General features: G+C 43.5%; 1 protein-coding gene across 4 annotated transcripts in view; it reads right to left on the reverse strand.

Annotated features, from left to right (window-relative positions):
- Nucleotides 1–11,730, reverse strand: part of SPTLC1 (serine palmitoyltransferase long chain base subunit 1) — a 29,739-nt gene that overhangs the window by 4,693 nt on the left and 13,316 nt on the right. For all 4 annotated transcript variants that reach the window (XM_068116105.2, XM_068116106.2, XM_078778772.1 and 1 more), the window contains 3 exons: nucleotides 11,633–11,729; nucleotides 11,433–11,487; nucleotides 5,301–5,418 (listed from right to left, as the gene is read on the reverse strand). In XM_068116105.2, coding sequence (XP_067972206.2) covers nucleotides 5,301–5,418; nucleotides 11,433–11,487; nucleotides 11,633–11,729 — 270 coding nt within the window. The remainder of the gene's footprint in view (nucleotides 1–5,300; nucleotides 5,419–11,432; nucleotides 11,488–11,632; nucleotide 11,730) is intronic.

An 11,730-nucleotide genomic window follows, 5' to 3' on the forward strand; every position in this document is an offset into this window, starting at 1 on the left:
TATCAAGGTGGACATGTGTGGGGTCAGATACTGCTGCCAGCACCAGAGCTCCCTCCACCAACCAACTGGGGTTGGTCAAGGACTGGAGAAGGACAGTACACACCTTACTGGACCAGGCTAACTGAGGCAGCTCACAGCTGCAAGTGCAAGAAAGGGTGTGTGAGGTGCTGCAAGTGCAAAAAGGCTGCCCTTCAGTGCACAGCCCTCTGTGTGTGTGAAGGGGACTGCACATGACGATGAGTCAACAACATACATGTACTTGTGGCAATGCTGAACTTGTTAACATGACACTGTTTATGTACACGTATCTTCAGTACCGGTATATACCTAGCCTCAGATACCAGTACACCTAGCCTCAAATACTAGACCATGTAGCATGTCAGTATTATACCTAAGACATTTACAGAACTAAGACATTCTTTTCAAAGTATTGTGTTGAATCCAATATTCGCCTAGATAATTTCCAAATAAAATTATATAAAGACTGTGATAGATAATATTAAGTTGAAATTGGTACCATTGGATTCCTTGCCCCCAAAAACATACATTTAGATACCAGAATCAAGTCAATAGCTGCATTACGTCCAGAGATAATAGCAAATGTAGATTTCAAGTGGCGGCCATTTTGAAATCCAATATGGCGGACATAAAGAGAGAATTTCAAGTGGCCCAATATCTGAAAATGTTCGCAACATATTAATGTACATTTGTGCCAAATTTGGTGCTTGTATCACAAAATGCACAACAGGTTTGCTATGCTGCTACACTAGGAAGTGGCAGAAAGGGCCATGTTATTAATCCAACATTTGTGGGTTATAGCCGGCGAAGCCGGTGTTGTCAATGAACGCGTACGTATTATATTGAAAAGCCAGATTTTGCTGGATCCCTTGAGAATTCCGAAGCTTTGACGCACCAAATCGCTCAATGGAGGCCGCCATCTTGCGGATGCGGAAGTATGCATAACAAATGGAAAAAGTTCAATAGGAGTTTGTTTCACCCGTCTTTTTTTGATTCACAATCTTATGCACCTCTAATTTGTAATTAAAATACTTTAAGACCAACCTCGGCCCGCACGGGCCTGGTTATCTTCAATGAAAATCGTCACCAAACACCGGAACCAATGAGATTCGAGCATTTGAAAAAATATTTCAAAAAAGCTTTTTACCACATTTTGGACGCTGAAAACGGCGTCAAATATTCTAAAATTGACGAAGAATTATTTTTTAGAAATCTCGCGGCCGTAGGGAATAGTTTTTCACAGCCGGAAATATCCGAAGTTGAGATGGAATTCACCGAATTAATCAAGAAGGAAATTTTATAAATTTTAATCTCATCCAGAATGCAAATGGTGTCATTTTGAACTAGGTACGGGACCTACTACCAACTACCTAACCTACTGATGCCATAGTGATGGGTAAAATAGTGGCAAGAGGCTTTGGCTTCGCCGGCTCATTGCGGCTTTGCAGTCGGGTACTAGTATAGAGTACAGTGGATCTTCGCTCAGTTCTGTAAGTAAACCTTACTTCACAGATGTTGGGATTCCTCCAAATTTCTTCATTTAGTGTTATAAAGAGCATTAGCGACTGTTTAAAAAGCTAAGCATACGTGTTTGTGGTGTATAATTTTTTACTTCCTGAAGAAGCTGTTGCTCCCACGGAAACGCCATTATAACTATAAGCTATTTATACACGTTATCACTGCAGGAAAAACGTCTTGGGGAAGTGGGACATTTTTAGTATTAATATTGTTTTGTAATAACATTAACAATATGCGATTATCATTAATTTTGTTATTAAAAGCGTCTTTGGAAAAATGCCATGATAAAGCTAATGTAACATTTATATACACCTCAACGTGCAACCCCATTGACGGCAATGGCGGGCAAACTCGCTAGGGGGGAGAAACACCCCTTGGAGAGGGAGGGAAATGAATGTGCTACAACTTTCATTGTGTAACCCTTCATCACCCTGTCAAGTTTGGTTGAGATTGGATAAGTAACGACAGAATGTATTGGCATCAAAAATTCATCAGACAGACAGACACAAATGGCGTATTTTAGTATGATTGAAGTTACTTTAAAAAGAGGAAATTTTGCAGTAAACGCAGAAGCAAGAAATGCGGGAATTTAAGGGGTTGAATATATTGACAAGTTCTACAAATCCCCAATATGTAAAGCGGTTCTCCTCTGGCGTTCACCACGTTCACCACGTTCACCAAATTACATAAAACGATCGGTGATTTTTAATAATTAATCAAGTTGAGAATGTTTTTGGTGAAAGGGTAAAAATCACGACAGCTGTCGAACCCAGTACGAAATTTGTCCATAAATCGAACACATCTCAAATTTTAAACACTTGATCTCCAGAGAGTTCGGATACTGCATCGCTCTAATGTCAACGAAGGCAAGGTTGGCTGAGGTAGGAATAGTAGATCGATTCACATTGTCTGCGTCATTCCATTACTGGAACAGTCAAGTACACGGGATTGATTTTTTTGGTCTTACATCGAGTTAATTCGCTTTTTGCTTTTAAAAGGGGGTTCCTAATTACTAAATAGAATGCATTTGTTACTAAAGTGTGCTCGTCCATATAAAACCATAGTCCCCCTTTCGCTCCGCGGTGCGACGGGGGACAATAAAGGACGCTGTTTCCGGCATTCATTGAAAGCTTCTGGCTTCCAAAAATCCATTGGACGCTGCTTCCAGCACCATTCCAGGAATTGTTGGTCTATGTCCCTCATTCCCGCAATAATGATTGACCAATAAACAATATAACGAGTGAAAGACAAAGTTAACTAGAACGGCACTCGGTAGAGCGCATGCATCCACCAGGCTGAACAGTTTATTTTGGTATTCCAATGATAGGCCGGATCTGGATTCGGGCCTGAACCAAAATCTAATCAGTTTGTTCATCAAAATCTAATCACCTCATCAACTCGTCCACCAAGTTTAGTCATAACTCGTCCATAACTTTTTTTTGAATATCATGTTATATATCGCTTTTCGCCCGATCTCTCAATGGTGAAGGATCACTTAAAAATTAAATAATTATCGTATCCAAATCCATATTCAGATCTTCACCAAAATCGAATCGATTCGGTCTTGACACACACCTAACCTCTCCACCAAGTTTCGTCCAAATCCGTCCATAACTTTTTGAGATATCGTGCTATGCATCAGTTTAGCCCTATCTCTCAATGGTGACGAATCACTTTCAAAAATTAAATAACTCGTATCCGAATCCACATTTAGATATTTACCAAAATCGAACTGATTAGTCCTTGTTACACACCCAACCTCTCCACCAAGTTTCGTCCAAATCCGCCCACAACCTTTTGAGATATCCTGCTATGTATCATTTTTGGCCCTATCTCCCAATGGTGACGAATCACTTAAAAAAATTATAGTAGCCGGATCCAGAAACCAGATCTTCACCAAAATCTGATCATTTAGTTCTTGTCACATACGCCACATCTCTGCCAAATTTCGTTCGAATCCGTCCACAACTTTTTGAGATATCTTGTTCACAGACAGACAAACAGACAGACAGGGATGAAAACATCACCTCCATTCACCTTTGGTGGCGGAGGTAATGAGATTATGAAAAAGGAAAGGTTTATATTCAAAATAAGCGCCCAGGCAGAACCATCAAAGAACCGAGCAAAAGATGGCTACCGTATTTTCATTCAAATAACCCACGGGTTATACGTTAAAAAAGTTCCATGGAACTGGTGACTGAAGAAAAAGTGACCACTTCCCTGAGAAGATGATATATGTTATATATTCATATCCTTTAAATTGTACAATTTTATTAAGACATGTTTTTATATCGCTAAAATCTGTACAGTATAAAACAAGAAAGAGCAGTCAGGGATTGACGACCCTTGCCAGGACGTGTTTGTGTGGTTTATTGATGTAGCTTTATGTTCAATCCAATATGGATGCCAAAGCGCATGACCAACTCGATGGTATTCATAGAATACTTACCCTGCACAGTCAACTTGTTGTGAGCTAACTCTTCTGTTTTTGAATATTTTTTTCCTTTGATCCAATATGGCTACCAGACCACGTGAGCGATGACATCAAAAATTTATATTCTCTAATATAATTGTTGCATCAATCACGCTCAATACATTTCAAACTGATCAGACTAAGCGTTGTCCCTGTCGAATTATGACGTCATAATGATGGCACCAATGACATCATTAAGAACACCTATTCCACATATGGAGTTCTTTACAATGAGCCATGTTTCAATTTTTTCCATGCAGCGGTTTTGGAGATATAGAGGTGCAAAGTTTTTCGGTTTTCCCAAGATGGCGCCAGTACCGCGTGACATATGACATATGACGTCATAATGAAATTTTTAAAAAATTCTATAGGATGAGGCGCTCCTATGGTGAAAATGTCTTGGCAGCCAGACCAACGGTCGCAGATAAAAGCATACTCATTCTGTGCGGACAAACAGACAAACAAACGAACCCAAATGCAATACCCTCTCCTCTGGTGAGGGTAATACTACTAATGAAATGTAAATTGCAAAAGTACAAAATTAATATTGTTGGTGCAGTTTTGACGACTATGCCATCATTGCTATTTCCACAGACATTTAAATCTCATTTATAAACGAAAGCAATTCAAAACATATTCACAAATGATGACATTGCTCCAAGCGATTAGTCCGAAGACGTCATTACAGGAATTCCGACTGCGACCTGCTGCCTTTACTTTTCATAGTAACTGAAAAATGAAATAGGGAGAGGGGGCGGAGTCCTCACTCGAGCGTTACGTAATATTTTAGGTGTTGTGTGAAGCGTTACGGAGTGTTATGAGGGAAAGGGGTGTCAAATTTACGCAAGTAATATGTTGCGTATTTTTTGGGAAAGAAAGCATTTGATATAAATTAATAATGGCGAAACTGCTTAATTAAATTAATTTTTCTTGGATTAAATACTCGTCCGTTAATTGACAAATTAATTATATATAGTACATTGGCTCAAATTTGCATTTCACAATTCTCCTGCCGTGGAAATTTGCTCTTTCCGCGAGTGCTATGCACACTGATTTAACTGCAACATGTGATCAGGGCCTCTTATAGCAGAAAGATCACGGTGTGACCAACAGCACAAATCGTCTGTATATTTTGTGACGAGTCGGAAAAGCAACCACGCTTCTGCTGAAATCCGCAATGTGGTGAAGAGCAACACACAAGACGTGAAGAGTCAAACACCGGGGCGAGGAAGACCGCAGAACTTTCTGTTCCGATGATGTGGGTGAGGAGCGGCATGCAAATGGAGCTCACCGACTCGATGATGGCTTCCAACGTGGCCATGTCACGCTCCCTCGACTGCGACGGCTCGGCCAATCGGATGTGCAAGACGGGGGAAACGGGATTGCCTCCAACGGTGAGCCCGGGGATGCTGATTGGATACAAACAAAAGTGCGGGGGAGAGAGGTGGCATTGGGGTTCCATACATTTTCTCCGTAGCCTACTCTGTCATTATTACCTTTAAAATGTCCATCAACGAGTGTGAGTATACGGAAAAGTATTTTCATAAACTACAAGGAAATTTCATGGCACCAATTAAACGGCGTGTCAGTGTTCATAATGTTTATAATGTACCGGAGTACGAGAGGAACAATATACAGTGAGGGAAAAGAGTACTCGACCCCTTATTAGGGTACCAGGCCTTACAGGATAGAGGTGATAGGTCGAATCAATCTATCAATCAATCGGTTAAAATTTCAATGTGATTGCTCGCACAATCTGGCAGCCAGAATGCTTTAAAAACATTGGAAGAAGAAGAAACCTTACACTTTTATCTTCTCCGGAATGACTTACAAGATCGATGTGAAAATTCAAGCACATGATCAACGAGTGTTTTGGAATATAGTTTGCCAATTTAAATGCCATTGGTCGCATTGTCTGGCAGCCATTTTAAATCTGAATATTTTTTGAATTCCTTTGAATGAAGTTTTAAAATCCAATTTTGAATCCAGTTTTTTATTTTTAGGACGTCATGGGTCACATGGCTGATCAAAGTGGGGTTGTATCAAAGCAGGAGGCAGTGTATAGGCTAACCTCTCCCTCACAACTATCTGACCCCTCACTCCACTCCCTGATTGTTCTTCAACACCTCAACCCCACACCCCCACCTCAATATATCCCTCTTCCCTTCCCCCCTACCCCCCTGTCTGATTCCAAGAACTCTATCCCTCCCATCAACTCTAAACACTCTCCCCCTTTCAACCCCAAGAACGACCACCTCACCCACAAACACTATCTCACCCCCTCCACCGACCCAATAACTCTCTCCCCCCTCCTCCAATTTCCTCTCACCCCCATCCTGCCCCCCCCCCCCTCTCCCACTTCTAACTCTCCACCCACCCTATCTTTCTCACCCCACCCAACCCAAGCAAATTCATCAGGACAAAAGAATAAAGAGGCTGTCATGGGTCAGTATCAATGCAGGGGAGGGGGCAGGGGGGGGGGGGTGTATTGGTACCCGGTCATCACTGCCAGCAGTTATAAAGTGGCAGTTGTAGTTTATTTTTATTTCAATGGGGTTTAATCCTAACAGGGATGGGATATTTTGGGGGTTAATTTGATTGAGTGGGGAGATGTTTTGCCCTCTCCCTCAGATCTCGGCAACGGAAGATCGTATGTGCAATTTGCGCAAATTTGATATCAAAACGTGCGTGAGAATCTAGAGAAAAAAAAGTCATGAAAAGTCATTCTCTGATCAACAGTGGTTTGGAGGTTATCACAAAATAATAATAATAATTCATTTATTTTGTATAGCGCTTTTCAAGAAGCCCAAAGGCGCTTTGACAGAGTGGAAAACATAATGCATAACAATACATGAAAACAACAATTGCAAAAAGACAAGAATCAATAGGGAAATATGTAAAGCAAAAGGAGGGAGAAGGAGAAGAGATAGTCAGGGGTTAAATGCTGTGGGTTGAATGTTGAATGCAGTGTTGAACAGGTGGGTCTTTAGTGATGTTTTGAATGTGGTGAGTGAGGAGGAGTCTCTGATGGTGTGAGGTAGTGAGTTCCAGAGGGTGGGAGCAGCGATAGAGAAGGCCCTGTCCCCCCAGGATCTGAATTTGGTCCGGATGGAGGGGGTCAGGAGGTTGGTACCAGCAGAGCGGAGGTTGCGGGTGGGAGTGTGTCTGGAGAGGAGGTCAGCCAGGTAGGATGGGGCCAGGTTATGGAGGGCTTTGTATGTCAAGAGGAGGATTTTGTACTGGATTCTCTGGGGGATGGGGAGCCAGTGAAGCTTGTAAAGGACGGGGGTGATGTGGTCACGGGTTCGCGAATGGGTGAGTAGACGGGCAGCGGAGTTCTGAATGTATTGGAGTTTATTGGTGATTTTTGAGGGTGAACCATAGAGGAGGCTATTGCAGTAGTCCAGACGGGAGGTGATGAAGGCGTGGATGAGGGTTTCTGCAGCCGTGGAGGAGAGGGATGAGCGGAGACGGGCAATGTTTTTCAGGTGAAAGAAGGCTGACTTTGTGATCTGTTTAGTGTATTTGTCGAAGGAGAGGGTTTGGTCAAAGATGACGCCAAGATTCCGGATGTGAGGGGAGGTGGATACTGGGATACCGTCGATGTTGAGGGCAAAGTTATGGGTGGATTTTGTGAGCGTTTTTGGGCCAATGATGATTATTTCAGATTTATCACAGTTAAGCTTGAGGAAGTTGATTTGAAGCCAGGATTTTATTTCAGTGATGCAGTTTGTCAGGATAGAGTGGGTGTCGGTGGAGACGGACTTGGTGGAGATGAAAAGCTGGATGTCATCGGCGAAGCAGTGGAATTGGAGACCACGACGGCGGATTAAGTGACCGAGGGGGGACAGGTAAAGGATGAAGAAGAGGGGGCCAAGAACTGAACCTTGGGGGACACCTTGGGGGAGGGGAGCAGTGGGGGATTTGCAGTTATTGATGGAGATGAACTGGCGTCTGTCAGAGAGGTATGATTTAATCCAAGAGAGGGCAGTGCCGGTAACGTTAAAGGTGGATTCAAGTCGGGTGAGGAGGATGGTGTGATCGATGGTGTCAAAGGCAGCGCTGAGGTCGAGGAGGACGAGAATGTTGAGGTTGCCAGCGTCAGAGGAGAGGAGAAGGTCATTGGTGATTTTGAGGAGAGCAGTTTCAGTACTGTGGTTGGAGCGGAATCCGGATTGGAATGTTTCATACAGGTTATTGGCAGAGAGGTGATGTTTGAGTTGAGTGGCTACAGCGCGTTCCAAAACTTTTGACAGAAAGGGTAGGTTGGAGATGGGTCTGAAGTTGTTTAGGGTGTCAGGGTTTAGACCAGGTTTTTTTAGAATGGGGGTAACAGCAGCAATTTTTAGGGAAGGTGGGACGATGCCTGTAGACAGGGAGGAGTTTATTGTTGCAATGATAAGTGGAGAGAGAGCAGGGAGGGAGGCCTTGACAAAGCTGGAGGGGATGGGGTCAAGAGTGCAGGTGGCAGTTTTCATTCCTATGAGGAGTTCAGAGAGGTCAGTAGGGGAGATTGGGGAGAACCGAGACAGGGGATGGCAGGACAAGGGGGGGCAGGTGGTTGGAGGGGGAGCGGGTGCGGCGGTGGTCAAGCTGTTGTAGATGTTGTCAATTTTGCGTTGGAAGAAAGAGAGGAAGGAGATGCAGTTGTCTACTGTGAATGACTGGGTGGTGGTGTTCAGGGGGCGGAGGAGTTTGTTTATTGTCGAGAAGAGTGCTTTTGGGTTTCCGGAGCCAGAGTGGATAATTTGAGAGTAGTAGGCGGAGCGGCGCGGGAGAGGGCATCTTTGTAGTGTTGTTGGTGGTCCTTGTAGGCTTGGGAGTGAACTGAGACCTGTTTTATTGCGGAGTCTTTCAAGTTGGCGAGCACGAGTTTTCATCAGGCGGAGTTCAGGGGTAAACCAGGGAGCAGAATGGGTGAAAGAAACTGTTTTGGTTTTTACAGGCGCAAGCTGGTCAAGGCAGGAGGAGAGAGTGTGGTTGTAGTACTCAGTGAGGTCGGAAGGGGTGTGGAGGTCAACGAAGGGAGAAGTGGACATTTTTTCAGAGAGGGTGGATGAGAATGAGGTAGGTGAAAGAGCGTTTAGCTTACGGAAGTTGATAGTGCGATAATGTCTTGGTGTTGGGGTGGGGATGTTGATGGTCATAGTGATAGCCATAGTGATAGCTAAGTGGTCAGAGAGGGTGAGGTCGGAGCCAGAGAGATGGTGCAAATTTAATCCAGTGGAGCAGACAAGGTCCAAAATGTGACCACAGATATGGGTAGCAAAGTCGACATGTTGAGTGAGGTTAAAGCAGGTGAGTAAATCAGTGAAGTCAGTGGTTATTGTGGAGTCAGTGGAGTCCATGTGAATCGACTAGGGGGAAATCGACTAGGGGGAATTCTGCCCCCCCAACCCCCTCCTCCCCTCTTAACTCCGCCCAGATAGGGGGCTCACGGAGGAGCGACAACACAAATCAAGTGAATACAGAGACAAATACATGAGACAACACCGAGTTTACTTCAGACAAACACATTCACTGAACTTGGGGGAAGTGACATCACCGAGAGCATTCTGGGTACCAGCGACACCATCTTTATGACATAACTTTTCTCTCCACCGCTCAGCGGAACAATTCAGGAGGAATTTCCACATCTCTATGGATGCCAATCTATTGTGTTTGTCCATGCACTAGCCTCTAAATGCTGAGCGTCGAGCAAGGAAGAAGCACGTACCATTTTAAAGTCTATGGTATGACTCAGCAAGAGTTTGAACCGCCGAGCTCCAAGACTCCGAGAATGCTCTAACCATGGCAGGATATGCCACTGTGTGATTCAAACTGAGATTTTCTTTGAGCCCCGATAACGGGTGCTGCAACGATCGGAAACTCGTTCTTAGAAAGTCGCAACTGATGGTGCAGAGTGCCAATGGATAAATGTTAAGCTAGGACACCAAATACACATCTTTCTTTCCACAAATTTGTCCCGTCTTCCCTTCACAACAAACTGAATTATTGTCATGGTGATCCTTTCAACGTACTTGCAATTATACGACTCTCATTGGTTGCCATCTCCATTGGCGGGTTTCAGGATCCTCCCAGGGCTCAAAATATCCTCTTCCTCCATTTTGGTATAGCATCACGTTCCAAGGGCCAAGCACTGTGTTTTGTTGTTATCGTACCTTTGTTCCAAGGGCTCCTTTAAGGATTGTAACTAAGCCTGGGACAGTCTTAAATTGTCGTTCATTTTTGTTGTAACATTTCCTGGTATACTAGTTTTCAAAATATTTTCTCATCTATGAGAAAACATTTTTCTGATAGTTTTATAGGCAGGCACGTGATCTTTACGCAGGTGTTTGGTACGTTTCAGACAGAGGGTGTCTTAATGCCACGCAAGCTATGCAATGGCATGAGGCTCCGAGACAATGAGGGGCCCCGCATGAACGATCGTGGTCCACAAACTTTCAAGGCAAGGCCTCCTAAAGGGTGTGGGGTCTCACTTTGCTGACATAACACAACTTGAGTGGTGATAAACTCAGTGTAAAGGGAATACTCCATCTCAAGGAAAGAAAGCACGGTTGGCTTGGGGGGGGGGGGGGGGGGGGGAACTTTCTCCCCTGATGTTTAACTAGACAAGACTATTACAAACTTAGGGAGTGAGGTTGGTGGAAAAAGCAGGTTAAGTGGAATAATAACTACGTTTAATGAATACAAATGCAACAATAATCACAATAAACTATTGTAACGGATTTAGGGTCAGGGGCCTCTCTTGGACCCACTCCCTGACCTCCGAACCTAAGGCCACCAGGCCACAGATAATAAAGGGGCGCCAATTTGATTCATAAAACTGCATGAAGAAGTAAATGTATTTTATTTGCCAGATGTAGGGCACCCCTTTATATAAACTTTTCAAGAGCATTCCTTGGTTCCTCCTAAGAACACAAGGGTAGACTAGCATGTACACGAGATTTTTTTTGATGATCAAAGGAAATTGGATGCACCCGAGCTCAATTTGGAGTGTCCTAAGAAAGGGGTTGAATACTTGTTAACTCAAGACATTTCAGCTTTTTGTTTTTAATTATTTTGTAAAAGATTCGATAAAAAAATCCACTGACATTATAGGGTATTTATTATGTGTAGATCAGTGACAAACAAACTCAATTGAAACAATTTTAAATTCCGACTGTAACACAACAAAATGTGAAAAAAGTCAAGGGGTGTGAATACTTTCTGAAGGCACTGAAGATACATCCCACCCATTTAGCTTTTCTGTATCGGATTGTTTTTGCAAATCCCAAGGTGTCCCAGGAATCAAGTAACCAGCAGTGGCAAAGATCGCTATTTTTCTCCTTTCCTATACAGTCACAAGATTGCAGATCTCAGAAGGGGCTTTCCAAGAAAGGAAGGAACAAAGTGGGTGTTTGTGATATTACGTTTGCCTTACCCCTGCACGGAGTCGTAAAGTAGGCGACACTGTTCCCTCAACTCCTTGAACATTTCTGCAACAAAACAGACTTCTAATTTGTTTGCCACTCAACATTGGCCATATTTTACCCTTTGGAACCTAAAGCTCAGCAAATTTGTTGCCAATGCACATTACACACTGTTGTTCTGTTCTGTTCTGTCCTTCCATTCCCTCTTTACCTGGTTTCTCCTCCATCATAACCAGAGCCTCCAAGGCTGCCACGGTGAGCAGTGGAGGAAGAGAGGCCGAGAAGCAGTAGCCCTGTCCAGACAAGCGC

This window comes from Myxine glutinosa, chromosome 5 (genome assembly GCF_964187855.1).
Source record: "Myxine glutinosa chromosome 5, kmMyxGlut1.1, whole genome shotgun sequence".
Taxonomy (NCBI): domain Eukaryota; kingdom Metazoa; phylum Chordata; class Myxini; order Myxiniformes; family Myxinidae; genus Myxine; species Myxine glutinosa.